At 35.4% G+C, this 22,998-nt stretch overlaps 4 protein-coding genes, 1 long non-coding RNA gene and 1 other non-coding gene across 7 annotated transcripts; 3 read left to right on the forward strand and 3 right to left on the reverse strand.

Annotated features, from left to right (window-relative positions):
• Positions 1-765: 765 nt before the first annotated feature.
• Positions 766-8,851, reverse strand: LOC115722167 (importin beta-like SAD2 homolog). Its single transcript, XM_030651301.2, has 22 exons — positions 8,835-8,851; positions 8,501-8,686; positions 8,248-8,405; positions 7,627-7,797; positions 7,430-7,540; positions 7,265-7,348; positions 6,719-6,915; positions 6,565-6,625; positions 5,970-6,044; positions 5,682-5,759; positions 5,518-5,580; positions 5,345-5,428; positions 5,111-5,271; positions 4,527-4,566; positions 4,304-4,447; positions 4,022-4,141; positions 3,708-3,926; positions 2,810-2,980; positions 2,038-2,716; positions 1,723-1,940; positions 1,443-1,590; positions 766-1,343 (listed from the first exon to the last, which is right to left on the reverse strand). The coding sequence occupies exons 2-22, from the start codon at positions 8,640-8,642 to the stop codon at positions 1,189-1,191; spliced, it is 3,279 nt and encodes a 1,092-aa protein (XP_030507161.2). The 5' UTR covers positions 8,643-8,686; positions 8,835-8,851; the 3' UTR covers positions 766-1,188.
• On the reverse strand, positions 8,807-8,879 carry TRNAA-UGC (transfer RNA alanine (anticodon UGC)). The gene has a single exon. It is a non-coding gene; the product is annotated as a tRNA-Ala (tRNA).
• A 215-nt stretch (positions 8,880-9,094) lies between these two features.
• LOC115722168 (1-Cys peroxiredoxin) lies at positions 9,095-10,170 on the forward strand. The gene is made up of 3 exons (XM_030651302.2): positions 9,095-9,253; positions 9,326-9,474; positions 9,598-10,170. The coding sequence occupies exons 1-3, from the start codon at positions 9,136-9,138 to the stop codon at positions 9,988-9,990; spliced, it is 660 nt and encodes a 219-aa protein (XP_030507162.2). The 5' UTR covers positions 9,095-9,135; the 3' UTR covers positions 9,991-10,170.
• A 634-nt stretch (positions 10,171-10,804) lies between these two features.
• LOC115705917 (uncharacterized) lies at positions 10,805-13,218 on the reverse strand. Its single transcript, XR_009684277.1, has 2 exons — positions 12,862-13,218; positions 10,805-12,742 (listed from the first exon to the last, which is right to left on the reverse strand). It is a non-coding gene; the product is annotated as an uncharacterized LOC115705917 (long non-coding RNA).
• A 1-nt stretch (position 13,219) lies between these two features.
• LOC115721764 (uncharacterized) lies at positions 13,220-15,836 on the forward strand. 2 transcript variants are annotated; one of them, XM_030650840.2, is made up of 2 exons: positions 13,220-14,902; positions 15,580-15,836. In XM_030650840.2, exons 1-2 carry the CDS (start codon positions 14,128-14,130, stop codon positions 15,690-15,692), a joined length of 888 nt encoding a protein of 295 aa, XP_030506700.2. In that variant the 5' UTR covers positions 13,220-14,127; the 3' UTR covers positions 15,693-15,836. The 2 variants fall into 2 exon arrangements, with proteins under 2 accessions (XP_030506700.2, XP_030506701.2); XM_030650841.2 differs by having other exon boundaries at positions 13,220-14,899.
• Positions 15,837-20,462: 4,626 nt separating this feature from the next.
• On the forward strand, positions 20,463-21,947 carry LOC115722992 (uncharacterized). Its single transcript, XM_030652384.2, has one exon. It carries the CDS (start codon positions 21,104-21,106, stop codon positions 21,521-21,523), a length of 420 nt encoding a protein of 139 aa, XP_030508244.2. The 5' UTR covers positions 20,463-21,103; the 3' UTR covers positions 21,524-21,947.
• The last annotated feature ends 1,051 nt before the right edge of the window (positions 21,948-22,998 follow it).

Genomic DNA, 22,998 nt, shown 5'->3' on the forward strand with positions numbered 1-22,998 from the left:
AAAAATATAGAAGAAGATGAAGAGAGAAAAAAAAAACTGAGAATTTCTCAACAGTTTATTGTAATAGAATAAACCTCTCATTTATACAATAATATGACTAGAATAATAAAAAATCAAATCAATAAAATAAAATATATAATCACTGATTAATACATTAATTTAAACATCCACTATATAATATTTTATTTAATGATGATAGTATTTTTTTTTTTTGTGTGTGTGTTTTGAGAGTCTCTATATAAACTCCATTTTTGTAAATTGTACGCAAATAAATGTAACAGTGCATCCCCCCTACCTTACCTTTGCTTTTTTCTTTCTCTATCTATGTTTATGTTGTCATTATTACTCAATATTTAATTTACTATATAGTCTTCTCCATAATTTCTTAATTATTATACTCCTCTTTATTCTATCCCACCCACATGCCAAGCAAGACTGACAGTATGCAGTGACAAATTATTATATATTATTATACACTACCATCGTTCATACCATAGAATATTATTATTATTATTGTTTTGATAACAAAAGAAAACTGGTTAATCATCATTTCCACATGCAGAGAGAGAGAGAGAGAGAGAGAGACTCACTGCATGTTTGGGCTTTAAATTGGCTGTCCTTTTTGAATTATTATGATTGATGAGGATGATGTTTTATATCTCCCCTCATTATTATTCCACTATTATTAATTAAATGCCCATATAAGAACAACAATAGCAATGCAATAGGAACACAAAGATTACGATTAATGTATGGGAGCCAAAATTAAGAAAAATGAATACAGTATATTGATTGATTGATTGAGGAATCAGAAACAATAGTTACTATTACTACTACAATGAAATGAATTGGCTACCAAAAGTAACATATCAAGTGCAAGTGGGTTCCATTTTCATGCAATAAAATAACAACTACTTTATGCTTCAATCAAGCTTTGTACTTAGTCCACAGACTCCACACCCACACCCACACCCACACCCACACAACGTGCTTCTTCTTGTCTCTTAAAGCCAGAGCAAGTGGCCGGCCCCACCAAACTCCATCCTTATTAATATTTTATTACATCCCCAGGCCCATCTTACCACTTTGCTTAAATATTCAAAGCAGACTAAAAATCCTATCAAAACTTGTAACTAAACACTCTCATAATAATTGAAACTAATTTCACAAGCATCATAATCACAACACTTACAATTTTTGAAAAAATAAATTAAATTGAGGGAAGGAGTCAACAAAGCTTGTGTATATCTCGGTCGGCATCGGTTGTCCTTGAATCAAAATGGGATGATATCTCTCAAATATTGATAGCACAACCTTTTGCAGATCAACATCCTTCAAATAACCTGTAACGCAATAATGCAGTTGTCAATAAATATTCAATTTGATTTGATTTCACACTTTCAATCATTTTTACCAAAAATCTACAAGAACAAGATGCCTACCCAATTCAATCTCATCATCATCACCATCTTGGTCATCCAAATCCTCCTCCTCTTCCATGACTGTACCTTCTTCCAAAGCAACAGCTACTTTTGCATACCTATTAAGAAACTCTTCCTCAGTTTCTTCAAGTTCCTCAGCCTCGGAATCCTAGTTCAAATCACCAAGAGAATATGACAATTAGACAATAGCAGCATAAGATGCATGAATTATAATGCAAACACCCTATCAAACAGTAAACACAAATTTAGCAGATGAAATTATGTCATTTTCAAGTGGAACCTCATCGTCATCATCGTCAGTTTCATCATCATCGTCATCATCTTCTTCTTCATCACTTCCGACCTCTCCATTGTCTTCATCTTCTTCAGCCTCTTCTTCCTGAATTTCTTTAAACCGAACGGATGCCTCCATTAATGAAGTAAAGCATTCCTCTAACAAACTATCACGGGGTTTCCCTGATTCCACGTGCCTTTCAATTATCTTGGCCAGTGCCATAACTGAGAGCCATACAACAAACAGTTAGTGAGTCCACATAACCTGACACCGAGGAAAAAAAATGAAAATGTACAAATCCTGAAAGTGGTAGATACTAACCAATCAGCCTTATCTCAGACTCCATTGTCGGGCAAGCTTCATTTGATCTACTGCAGATTTTCGACAATTCAGATGCCCAGATTTCTAAACCTCCATTGACATCTTTGTTCAATGATCTCTCTACAAGATCAGGACAGCACAAATAGCATGATGTTAAGGAGAGCAACAAGGGCTTCCATTGTGAACAAGGTTTACTCTGAAGCTCATTAAACCGAGAAAATGCAACCCCAGAAAAAGCAACTGCCAATGACTGCATCACACCCTCGATTTCAACTGAATCTCTTGGGAGTGTGAGCAACATATGAACACAAGAGCAAGCTCTCCACATTGCAGATGGATATTGTGAAATTGCCTCACTTACAAAAGCACCGATGCCTTCTATTATCGAACGTTTAGGAACATGCTGGTTGGGAGAAGGAATTGGCCTTACAAAAAACTCTTTTAACTTATATCTGTTTTGTAGACTAACAACTTCTTGAATGCAATCGAAAACTGACATATCCTCTGATTCCTCCCACAAATTCCATTCGGCAATCAGATTAGCCCAAAGTAATAATAGCTCCGGCAATTTAAGCTTCGAAATTGCATTGCTTTCAGTAACCGATAGCATGATGGATCGCAGTAGTGTTGAAGCATCATTTATGGAAGATAAAGTAGAAACCTCATCTATGTCGTCTTTCTGATCAACATCATAAAGGGAGTTGCAATCAATATTAAATCTAAAAGTAAAGTTAAGTAAATGTGAAGATTGCTAAATCAATTGATCTCCAACCAATGGAATTGCAGGTGTAAACCAAGCCTGTTGCAGAAGAGCTGAAAATGATCTGCCCACAGCAGCTCGACCAGACGCCCACTTTTCACTAGAGTCCTCAGATTCTTCAGAGAGAGAGTTTTCCCAAGATTGAGCTATCACGGCTAAGGCTGCAATGCCCTTTTCAACCATCTATTACCAAAAAAAACTCAGTTCATCAACTGTACAACACCTTAACTGATACAATACAATTCAAACTTGCCACAATTTAAACACACTCGAAAAGTTTTTGAAAAAATCACTACACATATAATTAACATGAGAGCCAAAATAACAGAAGGAAAAGAAATAGTTTTTCTCACTTTCAATGCATATTTATCAACGTCCTCCTTATGTTTACAGTTGCAAATTTAAGACATTATTCATCCCAAAAAAGACATGCAACCTATGACTTAGTGATTAACATCACACTAGAATTAAAGCACACGTGAGAATTTCAGGATGCCAAATTATGTTGTTTATGAAATCTAGAAGACACACTTGGAACCATTAAATGTGATGTTTAAGCATGTAACTAATACCAAGCAATTTTAGGTTCTCTTTCTTTCTTAGCTTTTCTCCCAACAAGGGCCATAATTTCCATTTATTCACCTCCTCCATCTCCATTTTTAAGCAGTTGGAAGGTGATACAATCACTTGGGTAGAGCTCACTCTCAAAGCTAGCCTATGATAGGAGGGTGCCCAAGAAGTTATATAAAATATTTTTTTTATAGGAGGTACTAACCAATCCCATACTTCTTGGCTAAAACATTAATAAATTTTTTTTTCATTTTTTTTTTATGTGCTAATGATTCAACTCCAGCCTGCCTATTCAAAATCACAAATCAACAGCTAGCTGCTTATACAATTATATGCATACTTGAGGCCATGGCTTCTCCGGATTAGGAGGTATGCACTTCGAAATTGTACCAGCCAATGATGAAACAATGAATGGGATATGAATTGCAACATTTTCATTTCCCGCTTCAACAACAGAACTGAGAAGTTGAAACAATACAGAGCTATCTTCATCATCAATACCAATTCTACCAATCACAACTTGAAGAAGAGGAAGCCAATCAGGAGGCAGATATTCATTCTGAAGCCAGAAAACAAAACACCCATATGTGATAATCATAAAACTCTAATATAGGTAAAGAGGCTCCAACAAAAAGATTTGACTTTCAGACTCACTTCAAGAAGTTCTGCAATTGCCCCAGCAGCAGAAACCCTCACAGGATAACAAGAAGTATCCCCTTCATCAAGGACAGCTAATGCATGAAGTAATGAAGAATATACATCTGCACTTATTTCCTGAAAATGGCATTTTTAAGACTGATTGAGACAATTACTGAGTTTCATGAAACTATGATGCCATATCAGAGGAAGGAAAATGTGATAAACAATGTGAAGAAGCAAATGAAACACATATTAGCAAGTGAGCTAAGAGAATTATGGGATGAGAAATACTCGTACTTCAGGCAAACAGGAGGCTAGCTCTCCAAGTACCCAATTTGCAGGAGCCATTAAGTATGGTAGACATACTGATGACCTATACAATGGAAGTAGCCGCATCTGAACCAAATTTGTAATGTGTCTCGGTTCTTGCTCCCTAAGAAACTGCATATGTATAACTTCAAATACTAGTAATAGAACACATTCCCCGATTGATTAAATGGGTAGGATAATAAATTCTTACATCAATCAGACTACCGTACCCCATCAAAACACCAAAATAACTGCAATGATAGCCGCAGTAGATTTGTGAGAGAATCATCTTGATAAAATGTAAAGCAATATGAATGAAATGTAAAACCTTGAATGTAACTTTCACGGGCAGTAGTAATGATGATTTTGGTCATGGAAATAATCACATAAGAGGGAAATAAAATATGATCCGAGAGTAAAGAAAATGTAAGTTTGACCAGGTAATAGAAAAAGACTGGTGTCACTAAACTTCAATGTCCACTCATGAGAAGAATGGTATTGTCAAACAGATCAGGTCGAATTGTTTTCAAGGTCACTGTTAGCAAGTTATAGAATTCTTGCACACTACTCAACTCAAGATAAACAAATAATCGGATTACGTTTTCTCAAAAAAAAAATCGGATTATGTGAAACTGATGCATCTAAGAGAATATTTTGGCACGAAGAACAATGAAGGCCTGCTGTATGATAATTGATTATTTCCTTTAACCATCAGTCCTCCCAGAATAGAAGAAAATAAATCAAATGAAAAGCAAAGTCATTTGAGCAACATTAAAAAATAATTTTTCAACTCACTTGTTTAAGTTGCCAGTTTCATTATTTCCAGATGGAATGGGAAACTTTGAAAGGAAGGGAAGAACCAACAATTCGCCAATAGAGCTGTGTCGACTATTTCCCTTGTTCTTTTCACCTTTCTTTCGCTTTGATGAAGTTGAAGAAGTTCTTACTGGAGGACCCTGTAGGCACCCAGTGAATAGTAAGCTAATGTATATGGCTAGAAAAGTTTCGAGTAAAAACATCAAGAGCAACCTTTGACATAGCAATCACGCCAAGTAAATTTATTGCACTTTTTCTGGCTGTAAACAGATCATCCTTCCATCCAGAAACTTCGTCCTGCATTCAAAACAGGCATGGTAAGTCGGTGACATGGACATTGACCAAATGTGAATTAATTCCATAATAATCAGCACCAACAATCATACCAGGTCAGATGGAAGATTCTTTCTTATAAACTCATCCGCATCTTCTTCCCACTCAGTGATATCCTACTCGGTAATTTTCCAAAACATTACAGGAAATTAATTACTTGGAAAGTTTTGAACTACTTTCAAACAAAAAATCCTTTTTTTCCCTTCAGAACATTTACCTTTTCATTCATTACTAATGCTGGAAAGATTGCAGTTTCTAACAATAACGAAAAGTGGGGTGCGACTAATCTCCATCCCTGTTTCCAAATGACATTTAGCTCCTTACATAAAACACACATTGTACAAACGGACCATCCAATGGTAATTTTATAGGTTTTACTGACACAATCTATAACACCTAAATGATTTTTATACAATACCCAAATTTGAAATTTGGGTAATATTTGGTATGGTTTAACTAATTAGATAACCTTTTTTTTGGATGAAACAATAATGAGATAACTTACAGGGCCCGTCTCCAGTACACGTGAAATCACATCAAAAGCTAATGAAACAATCCGCTCTTGTAAAAATTCAAGCTTCTGTGTACAAAAGATTTTTTTTCGTTAGAGCAATATGACCACTAGTATTTAGAGAAATAAACTAGGATTTTCTTCTCAAATACAATTTATGGGCCAAGGATCAATTAAGAATCAGACAATCTTAAACTTCATTTGTAAGCCTAATAAAAACACTAATAATAACAGCAACAATTATACAAACAATAAAATAATGTAGTAGTAAGCTATTACAAAAAAAAAAGAGTAGCAACAAAAATGAACATTAGTATAGTGGAAGATTTTTCATAATGGAATGCCATAGAATAAAGATCGAGTATAAAACAACGAAAAATCATGTTATTAAAACTCTAAATGCCATTCATCTAACAAAAAAAATTGCCAAAACAGCAACAGTGGAGTTTCTAACTATAGTAACAACAAGGACAGCAACATCATATATACCTAAGACAATTTCAAGCTATACAAACAAAGAAGAGAGCTTGGTGAGTGCAAACAAGTCAGTCACTTGAAAAGCAAATTGAAAACAATGAGGACAACGTACACTGATATTTTTACTATGCTTCACTATGTTTAAAGCACTGTCTATCATGCGTTGCATTAACCTGGAACAGAAAGAAAAAAAAAAGAAAACAATATTAATAACAAGCACAATAATTATTAAATTAATGAAAGTATACACTAATCACATGCATTACTTATCGGAATACTTCCGGTGACGTGTAACCAGGGCACAAAATATTTGCAAACTTCTCTTCCCAGTCTTCAACCTCATCAAGTACTTACTCTCAATAGTAGCCTTATAATCAAAGCTCAGAGAGCCAAGAATGTCAATTAGATCATGACAGACTGAAGGCAGAAGTGGAGCTAATGAAGATGGCATATGTGACCTCACCTACGAAAGAAACAGTTCCAAGAATTTGCTATTAAGATATAATAAAAATAGTGCAAGGAAGTGGGGTCTTTTAAAGCAGCAATGGTTTCAGTCCACGGCCAATAATTTTAATAGCTATCATCCCATCAGATCGACCAAAGAGATCCAACACAGCGAACAAACATCTAAATTATAATTTTGAGTACGGTTATAGCTTAATCCATAAGATAACCAGCTATATTACTTATTTCAACATATATTTGTTTTCCATTCTTTTCTTTTCTTTTTTTCACTTTTTCCTGTAACTCATGCAAGGTAACTTTTGAGTCAATAACATGTTCACACAAATAGTAACAGAAATGTCACTCACAGCAAAATATATGCATTTTGATATAAGAAGAAGTGTCTTCTCTGTCTCCTCGGTCCCATCCCTTGTAGTATTTACTTTGATCTCCTGTTTACAAAATTAAAAAGAATATATTGTCATGGATTCACTGAACAAAGTAGTAACAGAAAAGAGGTGCCCAAGTACAACCTTCTCAACAAATTGGTGAAATAAAGATAACAATGGAACGAGTATTTCTTTTGAGATTTGCTCCAGCTGCATCGGTACAGGCTCCTTGGCAAGTTTAGGGTCTAAGAAATACTGCGATGAAATTTAATAAGCAAATTTTATCACTTAATCTCATAAGTCCACTATAGAGTAAAAAAAAAAAAAGATATTGCAAATACCTGGAAAGGCCTGAGAAGAGCATGAAGAACTGTAAGGGCATTGATGGTGTTCCAATTAGACTCAGCAGAATTGGTAATAAGAGTACTATTCTGGATAGCAGAACGAAGGTCTGGCACAAGCTCTGGCCAGGAATTCTGCTTAACAACATCGGCGGATACAACAATATGGAACTGGCAACAACAACAACAACAACAACAACAACAACAACAACAACAATACAAAGATTAATTCCTTTCTTTTTTTCTGAATTAAAGGATAACTTTCATTAATGAGAAAAGTTCGGCATTACACTAATACGTAATTCAGGCAATAAATCAAAAGCCTGAAAAATAAGACACGGAGAGAAACAAGAGCTACACGTCAACCAGGGCAGCTTTGTTTGCTGATCATTCAACAAAATGTTAAATATTCAAAAGACTCCTATAGTCATGAACCAATAAACTACATTATGGAGGCATATGCAAATTACTCTTAATAGCTTAGACACAAAATTAACTCCTTTTTTTTTAATATTCAACATTTCATTGATAAAAATCAGAGTTAAGTACACAAAATTAATTCTTTAATTCGAATAACTGTGAATATTGATAAATGAAATTAAGTGTGGAAGCGTAGCATACCACTTCAGTCAAAACTTTGAGAAGAGGTTGTTCGACGAGGAGCAAAGCACGCAAAAGCTGGTCTTTGAACTCCTTACTTACTCCCTCATCGATCTTCCGCCAAGTCAAATTCTTAAGGTATGTGGCTGCCGCCAATTTTTGACCTTGATTTTCACCTTCTACAGAATTAATGAATCGAAAGAAAGAAGGAAAGAATTAATTAAAGAAATTGGAAATGAAAGTAGTAGATCCTGGTAATAAGCTACGTAGGTACCGATGGTGATGGAGAGGATAGAGAAAGGGAAGGGTGGAAGGAGTGAGAGGGCATCGAGAGCTTCAGTAGCTACACGCACCACTCCGCAATCGGGGCTGAGAGTCTGATTCAGCAACTGAGAGATTTGAGCTGCCATCTCCATCTTTGCTTCTTCTCTCTACTCCTCTTTCTCCACCAAAAAAAACCCTACAAAACAACTGTCAAAGTTATTGCGCGGGAAAAAGAAAAAAACGACATTTATTTACAGGTGAATAAGATTCTTTTTTTTTTTTGTTTACATGAAATTATTATTAAAGAAAATAAAAATGGAGATGCGGGGTATCGAACCCCGTACCTCTCGCATGCAAAGCGAGCGCTCTACCATGTGAGCTACATCCCCATTGTTGATGAGCAATAAGTTTAATAGTTTATATATTATAAACATTGATTAGTACATACATAAATCTATCTAGAATAGATTCTAGACAGAGAGTAAATGAGATGACAAGTGGAAGAAGACTCTGAGTCCAGTATGCCACGCCAAATACCACGTTGCCTTCATGCAATGCAACACACCTTCATCCATTTTTCTCACTTTATGTATATATATTATATTATATAGTAGACTAACTCAGTAATGAAATTAACTTACAAAGATGCCAGGCCTTACTATTGGAGACACCATCCCCAACCTTGAAGCCCAAACCACCCACGGCAACATCATTCTTCACGACTATATCGGTGATGGTTGGGCCATTATTTTCTCTCATCCAGGTAATTAATTAATTAATTAGTTGTATCATATCATTAATTCTATATAATATTATTGTAATTGTAATTATATAGGTGATTTCACGCCGGTGTGTACTACGGAGCTTGGGAAGATAGCTGCCTATGCTCAAGAATTCGATAAGAGAGGAGTGAAGCTTGTGGGTCTCTCCTGTGATGACCTCAACTCTCACAAGGAGTGGATCAAGGACATTGAAGCTTACACTGTATATACACAATTAATACTCGATCTCATCTGGATCTAGCTTATATATCCTATATAATATGTGGGATTCTCTAATAGATATATATATATATATGTTTGTTTTGATTAATATTTTAATTTGCAGCCTGGTGCTAAAGTGAGGTACCCAATCATTGCCGATCCCAACAGAGAACTGATGAAGCAATTGAACATGGTGGACCCTGAAGAGAAGGACTCCTCAGGAAACCAAGTCCCTTCTCGTGCACTTCACGTAGTTGGTCCAGACAAGAAGGTGAAGCTGAGCTTCCTGTACCCAGCCACAACAGGGCGCAACATGGACGAGGTGTTGCGTGTGGTGGACTCCCTCCAAAAGGCTTCAAAGCATAAGGTGGCCACCCCTGTCAACTGGAAACCAGGGGAACCTGTCGTCGTTTCTCCTACCGTCTCTACTGAACAGGCCAACACCATGTTCCCTGGGGGAATTAACACCGTTCACCTCCCTTCCAATAAGGATTATCTACGCTTCACTAAAGTTTAATTGAACATATATATATATTGATCATGAATGATATCGTGATCAGATGACACTAGCTACTAATTAATTAATACTATATGGGCTCGTTTGGTACGCCGTATTGTATTGTATTGTAATGTATTGGGTTGTATTGTATTGGATTGGATTGTATAATTTTAATACAATACTATGTTTGGCATTGAATTGTATTAATGTTGTGTTAAATTATACAATGTTTGGCTCACATTGTATTGTATTGTATTAATTAAAAATTTTGCAAAAATTCAAAAAAAAAAAAAATCAAATAAAAACTAAAAAAAAAAATTAATAACTAAAAAAAAATTAAAGACACTAATTTTTTTAAAAAGAAATTAAAAATGTTGAAATGTTGAAAAAAACTAAAAAAAAAATAAATCAACTAAAAATATTAACTTTTATTTTTTTTAAAAAAACGTAATTATAACCCGAATATTAATGTCAATTCTAAATAAATTGTCATAAAAAAAGTAACCAATTTTTTTTTTTTTAAAAAAATTAAAGTTTACACAACTAAAATAAACCTTGTAGCACCGTCAAAGTTCAACCGACCAAATCAAAGTTCAACCAACCAAATCAAAGTTCAACCAATAAAACCAAAGTTCTCCATCAACGACTTGTTCTAACTTCTCTGAGAACTCTTGTCACAAAAGCCTCTCGAATTTCTCCATCTATTGACTTGAAGGTCGCTACATATTCTGGTTTCTCATTTCCAAGTGTCACCATATTAATAAATTCTGCATGTATATCTCAAATTAATGTGTCTAATGCAAACAATGGTAAGAATAAAATCATCCAAACATTTCAAAGACAAAATAAAATTGAATAACTAAGATCAATGCGTCCAATACAAACAAAGTTAAATGACAACAAAAAGCAAGTAAGAATACATTCAAATTAATGTGTCTAATACAAACAATAAGTAAGCAAAGTTTGTCCATACATGCAAGACTAAGAACCTCTACCATTAAAGCCCTCTATGTAGCCTCCATTCATTATACATTTGCATAGCTAAAGTGTTTCTCCATTCAGTCCATTGAGTTGAGGCTTCAACAATATCAATTATTTCATGATATTCATTATTGTGTGATGAGTATCTTCTGCAGCATCCACTTGTCTATCAAGCTCAATTTCCGCTGGATCTAGAGACTTTTCTCGCGGAATCAAATTATGCAAAATACAACACGCTGTAATTATTCGGCACTGTGTTGTTATTGGGAAAAATGACGTGTTCTTCGAGATTGACCATCTAATCTTAAGCAATCCAAAACATCTCTCAATGACATTTTCTTGCAGATGCATGTTTCATATTAAAGTACTCCTCATGATTTCAAATTGATATAAAAATGTTGAAATCGAACATTACAAGTTGAACTCCACAAATACAAATCTTAAAAGAAAGAACTCTTAATACAAAATAATAAAGAGTTTCAAATTCCCAATTCTAGAATGAAAATAAAGTTTTTAGAGATGGAATAGCATGAGTGCAGTAAAACATCCTTCGAGGAACATAAACTCTTCTAAGTTGTTTAGTACTAATATTATATGAAACAACCCCATCTTCATCTTTATAGCTCTTCAATAAAATTTCATCTTCCTTCCAAAAATTCATGGGAAAATACAATGGTGGCAATGGCCCAAATTTGAGACACATTATCCATTTAATACGAATACCATCATCAACCATCACCCACATCTGGTAAATATTTAACAGAGCAACTGATTCATTCCATTCTCCCAATATAAACTCTTCTTCATTGGAAAATGGTATTGGTATTGGTATAACACCAAATTTCTCATCACACATCTCAAAACAAAGAATCATTAACCTATTTCTCATAACCCCATTCATTCTCCTATAAAGCCAGTGGTAAGCCCCTTCACAATAAATACAGGGAACAACATTTTACCCTCTAAATGATCAAACTTAACCTCTAATTACCATAACCAAAAGCTAAAAAAAGCTTTTGGGGACAAATACTGACAGGGCATTGCCCAACCCAACCCACCTTTTGTTTGAAGTAAACAATAAACAATAAACAACCCACCCAGTTCAACTTATCTAGCCCTCACAAGCCGATTTAATTAAAAGCCAACAACATCTTCAACAATTTCAATAGTTGAGCAGCTGAGCGGTAATGGAAGCTCAATTTGTGGTATTTCATTAGCAAAATTAAGTTGGTTTTCCATAAGGACATATCTCAATTTCATTTCACCAACCACTCAACTACTCAAATAGTAAGTAAAGCCTTAAAATTCAAGGTGTACGAAAACATTTAACTCTAACAAGCTCACAAACAAATCATTGTTTGGTGGGTTCTGAATTTTCGAATGAAAGAAATATGACTAAAACTAATTAAGACTAACCTGATTGAATACAGAACATTTTGGATTAGTCAAAATAGTAACCATGCATAAAATCAATATTCAATCAAATTCACCTCCACGATATACAGAAAAACAGAAACTTGAAAAGTCGAAAGGGATTCCCATCATCAACATTATTCAATAATAAATAAGAAAAAGAAAGTAACACAAAAGAAGAAGAAGAAGAGCAGAACAGTATAGCCAAATTCAAACCCACTAATGGTAAAGTAATTTATTAATTAGAGTCTTGATAACCAACCATGGAATCATAATTGATAACTCACCTAGAGCAAAATAGCAGAACCTCGGCTCTTTCTAGGTTGTACGGAGAAGAATCGAGCAGCGTTTGCTAGCAGCGGACGACACACCTGGTCTATGAAGGGGAAAAGAGAATGATGACAATGGTAAATTAGGGAAAGAGATACACACACATACCAGAAGAATTAGAGAGAGGAAGAGAGAGAGAGAGAGACAGAGAGAGAGAGAGAATACCAAATGAATCTGAGACATTGATATGCTAGAGAAGATGAAGTTGCTTTTCACTGAGAAATGAATCTGAGAGATTGATCTGTCGGAGAACACGAAGTTGCTCTTCACCGAGAAATCCAGGCCAAATCGGCCAGAGAATCGGCGAAGATGGCTGAACGGGAAAATGAAGAAGTTTGGGTGAGAGGGAGAGTACAATACAGCCTTGTACACTGTTTTTATTCAGCATAGAATAATACAGGATAGATTGTATTAAAAATTGGGGTTGTAATATCTATTACAATACAAGGTCCTACCCAAACATGGTACTCTTATAATTTAATACAATACGGAGCCCTTACACAGGGATCCAAACGAGCCCTATATGTCATAACTATACTACTACTACTACTGTTGCTGCTGCTGCTACTAGTTGAGTTTGTATTTAATGTTTATATATGCCTATATTATTATAAATTAATAAAATATGCATGCATCATGTAATGTAAGATATATCAAAGTTGGTTTGGTTGTGGTTTTAGTATTATATATACAGTAGTTAGTAACAACATAAATGTGGGGTCAAATTATGCTTGTGTTTCTGTTGACTAGAAGTAAAACAACCGGAGGATGAAGATGAACGACAACAAATTAATGAAATAGAATAGAGTAGTTGATTAATTGATTATTGATTGGTCCATTGGTAAGTAAAGAAAACAGTACTTGGGCATGCAAAAGTAACCATGACTAAATAACTACAATACAATTTGAATGAATTAGCAGCTAGCTAGCGCTCCTGGGCTGGGCCGTGTATTAAAAGACGTGCTTCCCCAACATGCGAAACAGCTAATGTGCAATATATACTTCAAGGACATGAATTGATTGTCTTTTTTTTTTATATTTGCTACTGTTAACAAACACCTTCAAAAAACCAAACAAACAAACAAACACAAAAAAGAAAAGGTCAATCATCTGTATCTGAACTTAATAATAATAATAATAGCTTGCTTTGCTAGTCCCCAGCTAGTCAGTCGTATTTGATTTCATACACACTTTGTCAAACCTGTGGATCCCACTAGCTACTACTCACTCAAATATCATTATAGCCTCTGTGCCAATGCCAGTAGTGTAACGCGCGTTCTAGCTTCAAATTAAAAGTATCAAATGTCGTAAAGTAAACGACTAATTTCCGGCATCTGATCCGCTAGCTCTCTTCGGTCCCTACTTTAGCAAATTGTCTTTAAAAAACACTATTCACTACTTCCTCTAATCCATAACAACAACCAACCAACCATGGCGGCATACTTATCAATAGCAATACTAGTAACTACTCTCCTCCAACTTGTTCCAGCACTCGCCCTACTCACCCCATGCCGCACCTCGTGCGGCAGTGTGGCCATAAAGTACCCGTTTGGAGTGGACGACGGCTGCGGGGCGCCACAGTTTCGAAACATGTTCAACTGCAACAGCACAACCGAACTCTTCTTCGTGACTCCCTCTGGAAACTACAAAGTAGAATCCATAGACTACGATAAGCAAACAATGGTAGTGTACGACCCCGCCATGTCAACCTGCTCCATCCTGCAGCCTCACCACGACTTCAAGATGACCGACATTCAGTCTGCCATCATACCTCCCACCTCGGACACAGTCTTCGCGCTTCTCAACTGCTCCGTAGACTCCCCAGTGCTCAACCACTACAGCTACCTCTGCTTCAACTTCTCGGGCCACTCGTGCGAGGAGCTGTACGGCGCCTGCAATGCGTTTCGGGTGTTCCATTTCTTGACAAACTCTACCCCGCCGTGTTGCTTCACGGGGTACGACACTGTGAGGACGATGAGCATGAACATCTTGGACTGCACTCACTACACGAGTGTGGTGAACGCGGATGGTTTGAGAGGGATAGGGCCTCTTGACTGGGTTTACGGCATCAAGCTCACTTACATGCTCCCCGAAGGTGGCTGCAGACGGTGCACTCAGTCGGGCGGTACGTGTGGCTTTGACACCGAGACTGAGGGAAGGCTCTGTCTCTGCTCTGCTTCATCTAATTCTACAAGAGAATGCGGTGGTAAGTCGTATTTATGTATGTTAATATTGTTAGAGCTTTTCTTTTAATTGAGAGATCGAGCAAAACCTTGAATGAGTTTATGTAAATCCAAGGCAAGGCAGGGCAGCGCATGCAGGGTTGTTAACTGTTATAACATCTTTAGTCTTTAGAAAATATATACAACATTACATCCCACAAATTTTACTTACAATTAATATAACCTTCCTTGCCCTTGGATTTTATTATTAATTGTTCTCTTCCCAACCTCAACTTTGATTTTAGGTCATCACGTCAATCACTGTTCTCATCTCCACTCTCAAATGTCTCTTAATTTCACCACTCCACAACATTCCTTAACATTAAGTCTCATCATTTATAAGTGCACAGAATTTACATTACGTATTTGGATAAGTAGAATATTTTTCAAAGGTATTAGTAAAATAAACTAATTAAAATTTTGATGTATACTGATATTCACAATAGCAAGATATTACTTAATTAATTTTGGTTTAATAATTTTAATCATGGTAATAGTTAGGTTGGACATACCCTTGTACTCCCCCATTCAGCTAAGATACAATATTTATGACCTTATATATGACTTTACATTACAAATTAAATCTCAGTAAATAAGAATCAGATACTAGAGATAATAATAATGTTTATTTTATGTGGTTTTGAATTTTGAAATGATGCAGCGGGTGGTACTTTTGTAAGCAAAGGATACACAAAGAATAAGGTATTTGGTCTATATCATTATCTCCTCCCATTTCTTTACCATTATTATTACACTTCTCCAACACTCCATTAATCATATTAATCTTGTAGATTAATTATTTGAACCCCCTTTTTTATTTTATTGTATACTATCACTATGTATACAGATGTTTCCAAGTTCCAAAGTTTTCTTTAATTATTTATATGCTCTAATGAATTACAACTAATCCTTCAAAAATCATGCTATATTGAAGTTTTTTTTAGTTCTTGAACCTGTAATATTTGAATTCTCTATTCAATTTTAGGAGGAAGACAAATTCTTCTACCTAATATACTTAAAAGTAACAAAGAAAGAAAAAAAAAACAAAGGGGTTAGATAACATCAGTCATGTATCTTCCTACTTAACTATTCAATTATGTATATGATTGAAGTAATTAAATTACAAGTTGATGAGTATTATTAAGCATTATTTTGTGTTTTTAAATTTTGCAATAGAATTGTCTCAATTAACGCCGACCAAAAGTTGTTCTCACCACGTGATTTGTGCATCGTTCCAATGACTCAAAACTCTTTCCGTTCCTTAATCAAGTATTGTTTTAATTTAATCCCGAAAGAAATATATACATACAGTTATTTGATTTGGATTTTAAGAGACGATTAATCACTACTCCCAAAATAATCAGTGGCACTGTCACATAAATAAAATTAAACTATTATATATGTATATGGTGTGTAGGGTTAGTGCTGTAAATAGACTGGACTTTTTGACACGACACGAAACTGGCACGAGCACAACACGGCATGCATGAAAAAATACGGGTTTGGACATGAAATGGCACAATGCTATAAATTGGCACGACACGGCACGAAAAATATATTCTTAAACACAACACAATATGAAGATCACAAAAGGCATGATACGTAAGCACAAATAGACTAGTCCGAAAAGCACAAAAATATCAGGTCTACAAGTCACTTTGGGCTTACCCTTTAAAATATTAGCACGGCACGCACGATCCATATTTTTCTGTAGCATGGCACGACACGACCCGTTTTTTGAAAAGCAAAGATAAATACGAGTCAAGCCAGCACGACACGCACAAACTTACAATACTATGTGGAGTTATATCTCAAAAACCAATTGATAATGGAAAAAATAATTCATGCATGTTATATATAGTGTTATTATGGTGAAAGATCAGTAACAGTGTTTAAGAAACACAATTCAAAACTAGAACCAACCACAAAATCAAAACTGAACTTAGATGAAAATTAAGCAGGAATAAACTTAGCTCGAGAATGAATGAATTGTGAATCTTTATTTATAAGAATAGTGAGTAGTACACAATCAAATATGTATAAGAACACCACTCAACACAGCGTACAATTACAAATTATATCTCACACTGAGGGAAATTACTTCAAAAGTACTATCATTACATCCATCCACACACACACTGTGATTTTAGACAATGCCTCTCTAGACTTGATTCTGAAATCAAAAGTATGAGCATTGGTGTCCCCTCGAGAGAGAGTTGAGGCACAAGTATTTATAGGTGTTGGTGATGCTTTATTTAAGTTTGTATCGAAGCCAACTGTTATAACTAACAACAACTTCTTCTATTTCAACTGATAAGTGTCAAGATGAAAATACTAACTTAATAAATTAAGTGAATTTATTCTCAACAGTTATATTTATACACATTAGCAATGTGAGACTCTAACATCTCCTCGAGATGGTGGCTAATTTTTGCTCACCTATCTTGGGCGGCTCGAGTATTGTTAAAGGTAATAGACATGCATATGTAGGAGATCCTTGAAACCATATAAAAAAATGTAGCATTCTCGGAGTTAATGCTTGGGGTTACTTCCCAAGTACGACTTTCCAATGAGGTAGGGTTGAACTCTTTAGAGGTGGTTACTGTTTTGATCAGTAATTTTTCTTTTCTGATCAAATTACCTAATTAATATTTTTTTGTAGGTTTTCCCTCTTTAAGTTTATAATGCTTCCTCAATCCCTTACTTTATTTATATTGTACGCTCATTGCATGCATGTTTGTGTTATCATATTTTAATGCTATGATAGACACGTGCACCTATGAGTTGTTAATTTTTAGTAATTAGGTTTACATTGTTATTTTTGATGAAACATCTTTTCCATTTTCCACATTACCCAAACAAACCACTGATTCTTACTCATATTTTGAATTTTACACCTCTTCTGTCATTCCTACAACATCTCAGCCTTCATCTGTTGACACTCATATCAGACCTATAACCACTAATTCAATTGTGCCAAATCTGGCAAGTTATTCTATGCATGTGCAGGGTTCCAGTTCCAGCAACATTGCACCAGCAGCTATTACTGAGTTTCCAGTGCCACCCGCTGCACCCTCATTATCAATTCCCACAGGTTCAGCAAGTGATACTCCTCCTGTGCATGAGGCTCTGGTTCTCGAAATAGAAATCTTGTAATGCCAACTTCACTTGATGAAAATCAAAATGCTACTGGTGTGACCAATGCTACTGGTGTGAACAACATTACTAGAGTGTAGAATGCTGCAGCTGTTCCTGTGCAAGTTGTCTTTACTAATTCCCAAAATGTTGTTGCTACTCAGAATCCCTTGGTCAATTCTCACTCCATACAAACTCGGGGAAAGTCAGGAATCCACAAACCAAAGCTCTACATGGTTATCAAAATTCCCAAAACAGTAAAGGAAGTACTACAAGATGAGCAATGGAACCAAGCAATGTCTAATGAAATGCTTGCCTTAATTCGAAATGCCACTTATACATTGGCTCCATTGCCACCTGGTAGAGAACCCATTGGTTGTAAATGGGTCTTTAGACACAAAGAGAACTCTGATGGTACTCACAACAAGTTCAAAGCTCAACTTGTTGCAAAAGGGTTTCACCAATAGCCGGGGTTTGACTTCATAGAGACATTCAGCCTTGTAGTTAAACCAGCCACCATACGCATTGTCATTACCTTGCCCTTGCCTCATGGATGGTGTATAAAGCAATTAGATGTGAACAATGCGTTTCTAAATGGTGATCTCAAATAGGAAGTGTACATGGTACAACCTCCTGGCTTTGAAATACAATCATCCCCTCCCCTTGTCTGCAAACTGCACAAAGCATTATATGGCCTCAAGTAGGCTCCTCGAGCATGGTTCGATAAATTGCATCACTGTCTCATTCAACTGGGGTTCTTTCCATCAAAATCAGATCATTCCCTGTTCATTCAACATACATCCACTTACACAACACTGATTCTTGTCTATGTGGACAATATTCTTATCACTGAAAGTGACCCCAAAATTGTCTCCAATCTCAATACTGCTCTCAATGACAGGTTCTCTCTAAAGGATCTCGATGATCTTCATTATTTTATGGGAATTGAAATCAATCCAACACCATCTAGTTTACACTTATCTCAAGCAAAATATGCTCGTGATTTGCCTGTTAAAGCTTAAATGCAGGAAGCAAAGCCATCTTCAACCCCTATGACCAGTGGCTTGCGTCTCTCAGCCCATGGTAGTGAACCAATGACAGATCCTCAACTTTATCGCTCGATTGTTGGAGCATTACAGTACATACTCATCACCAGGCCTAATCTGTCATTTAGTGTGAATAAGGTTTGTCAATTTATGCACAATCCTTTGCTCACTCATTGGCTAGCTGTGAAACGTATATTACGATATCTTAGTGGCACAATCTCTCACGGCTTACATCTAAAAAGACCCACATATCATGACATAGTTGCCTTCTGCGATGCTGATTGGGCCACAGACCCCAACGATCGTCGATCCACATCAGGCTTCACCATCTTTTTTGGTGATAATCTTGTTGCTTGGCAATGTAAAAATAAGCAAACAATCTCCCGTTCAAGCAATGAAGCTGGATATAGAAGTTTGGCAAGCACTATGGCTGAACTTACATGGATTCACTCTTTATTCACAGAACTTCACATTCAGCTTCTAAGACCCCCCACTGTGTGGTGTGACAACCTAAGCACCATCCTTCTCACAACCAATCATGTTCTTCACGCACGAACGAAACATATAGAACTTGATTTGTACTTTGTGCGTGAAAAGGTTCTGCAAAAGATGGTTCATGTCAAACATGTTCCAGCTGTTGATCAACTTGTTGATGGCCTGTCTAAAGCAATCTCCAGTCAACGATTTCCACACTTTCGATCCAAGCTTACAATTCAAGATCTTACTTCTGTCACAAACGATTCGAATTGTAACCTTGAGGGGCCGTGTTAAGGGTATACGGTTGAGACCGTTAGTGGCAGTTGTAACAGTTAATCTGTTACAACAAATCTGTTAGATTAGTTGTTAGTTGTGTTCAGTTGTAACTAATTCTTTCATTTCTAGCTCTAATCTCTGTCACTATAAAACCGTGTACCATTAACACTAAATGAATGAAATTGCTCTTTGCTTCATCAATCTTCCTTTACTCTCTTTCTTTTCCTCTTTGTAACTTTCTTTCAATCTTTTTCTCTTTTGTTCTTGGTCTGTTTTTCATTATCTTTCAATTCAGTCATGGCCAAGAGATTCAACATCCAAACTCCAAAGGCTGAAATTTATCAATAATGTGTTTCTTTTTAAAATTGAATTTATCAAAAAAAATGTATTAATCATCGTCAAAGTTGTCAAGTTTGGCAAAAAGACAATACCAATTGCCAATAATTTTTTAGCTTATTACTTTATTTGTATCCCAAAATGTGTGATATATTTTATAATATAATATCTAAAAAAACTAACTAACAGAACACAATTTTGGAAAATGTAATTTTCAATTAGGAACAAAAACGTTGAAGGAGATTCTTTGTTTGGAACTCTAAAATAAAAGCTGTTGTAATAATTAATAAATAATAATATAAGGAGAATTATGTAATTAGCAGTTGAGTTGAGAATGGCATTATCGATATTTCCCCAAACTAGAGAACTTAATATGTAACAAAAATGTGATATAAAGAGAAAGACCCACCACGCTGCTCCTTCATATTTATTTCTCTCCCCTTCTCTCTCTCTCTCACTATAAATATATCTTCTTTTTCTTTCTCCATTTCGTCCATTTCTCTTTCTGTTTTTGTTCTCCGCCAATCTCAGGCGGCTCCGCCTTTCCCTCACTGACGAGATCCGCCGCATCAGTCATCGCGATCCGATTAATTTCACCACTTGACTTAGACCTAATCTCACCCCACCATTCAAATACATTCTTATCTTTCAATTAAAATACTAATTCTTTTTTTTTGTTCATTTTCGAAAGGTCTATCTTTAATGTTACGATTTTGCCCCTGTTCGTTGTGGGACTAGTCTAGACAGAGGCAGGCGATATTTTGTTACTGTGCATGAATTCTCTGATTTAACCCTCTTGAGTGAAAATGAGAAAAGTGATTTGACGCTTTTACCCTCCTCGAGTGCCACAACGACAACACACCAAATTCGTTTATTCGTTTCTGACGTGGCATGGCATGATTTGAGGGCCACAGGATGAATTATAACTCTCGTTGGATGTTGACACCTGGACCCTCAAGAAAGAGAAAAGACAGAGAAGCTTTCTATTCGTGTAAACCGTCGTCAACTCATTCGGCTTCGGCTCAGGCTCAAGCTCAAGCTCAAGCCGCAGGTAAGAGGCAGCATCCAGTTTCAAAGCCGGAGGAGCCAGCCTCATCGAACGGGCTCTTAGCCGGGTACATGGCTTACGAGTTTCTGAGTAAGGGGACGTTGTTCGGGCAGAAGTTCGATCCGGGTCGAGCACAGGCGGTTGCTGTGGGAGGCGGCGGAGGGGAGTGGAAGAGTGAGAAGGAGCACGAGAGTTACGGTGAGGTGGCGTGCATTTTGAAGAGTGATGGGGCCCACATTCCGGATGTTGTGAACCCGACGCAACTGGCTCGGTGGATTCAGATGTGAAGGGACGTAGGGAAACAATTTAGACGTGGCGTCCTCTTATTGGTTCATCCCTTTTATTTTTTGTTATTTGTTAAAAAAAGAAATAGTCCAGGTAGATCCTCTGTGGAGCATTGGTGACTGAGTTTGGAGTTGGACTCTCCTTTCCTTATTAAACAAAAAACAAAAAATTGATGATGATGATGATGATGATGAGAATAATGATATATAATCAAATATTTCTGATCTGTATGTTTTTTTAATTAGTATGTTTTGTTAGAGTGGTGGAATTAAACTAATTATAGGATTAGAGAATTGGCTCAGGCTGACTTGACTTGACTATGCGCGTTGGTTAATTATTTTTTGTTATTTTTATGAAGAATGATTTATGCTTAATTATGTTAATTGTGAATGTTTTTCAGTTATTAAGATATAACTTAACCCAAATGTGATCAAGTGTTGTCGTTTCGATACATATAATATACATATATATATATAGTACTGTAAAATTGGAGAGATTGAATTGCGTCGTTTCATTTGCATATTAATTTGTGAATGCAAGAACCACGCTTTATAGCTAATTAATTACCAATTATATTATATATCTTTATTATATTTTGTAACTAAAATCATGTATATCATTTCCTCTTCACAAAAAAAAACATATGATGACAATTGAAGCTACAACAATTATATAATGTGTATTATTAGTTTTATGTTATAAATTATTAATTTAAAAATTGGTGGCAAGCTCAACCTACCTAACCCAGTTTAATTTAGCATGTATTTTTCTAAAAGGCAAACATTAGTAGATCTTTTTTATTTATTCTTGAAATATAATGAATTGATATATAATTATAGTAGATGATTCATGAAATAAACATGGCACACAGCCCTTTTACTTCTAATTTTACTAGATGTAACAATGACAATGGTGCAGATTGGTAACGGTTTTTAAATTACCATTTCTATTTATGTAGGTCAATTATATATAATTAATTATATCCGCTTCAATAACCATCAGTACGTGATGATACAGGTATTAATTAATAGTGATCATTTTCTAAAAAATAATTATAACAACTTAATTTAATTTGGATAAATTTAATAAAACAACATTCTAAATACTTTTTAAACACAAAATCAAACATTATTATTATTCCAAATACACTAAGTAATAAATACCTCAAAACATAATAATAAAAATAAAAAAAACTCAATCATGCACAATAACTATAAATTTGATGAAGTTGTAAGAATCAAATTAAAAAGAAATTGTAATTATAATCTCCATGTAATTGATTTTCTATTTTTATGGTAATTAAAATCTAAAGTGAATAAAAGTAAAATAATTATGAAAATAATGGTGAATAATTATTAGGGGTGATTATGTCAATATCAGTATATATTCCGGCGAATCAATACTAGACATTCTTATATGTTTTTCACTTTAAAAATAAAAGCTTAATTAGTATACGTACACATTTGAATCATGGAGT

This window comes from Cannabis sativa, chromosome 9 (assembly GCF_029168945.1).
Source record: "Cannabis sativa cultivar Pink pepper isolate KNU-18-1 chromosome 9, ASM2916894v1, whole genome shotgun sequence".
Taxonomy (NCBI): Eukaryota; Viridiplantae; Streptophyta; class Magnoliopsida; order Rosales; family Cannabaceae; genus Cannabis; species Cannabis sativa.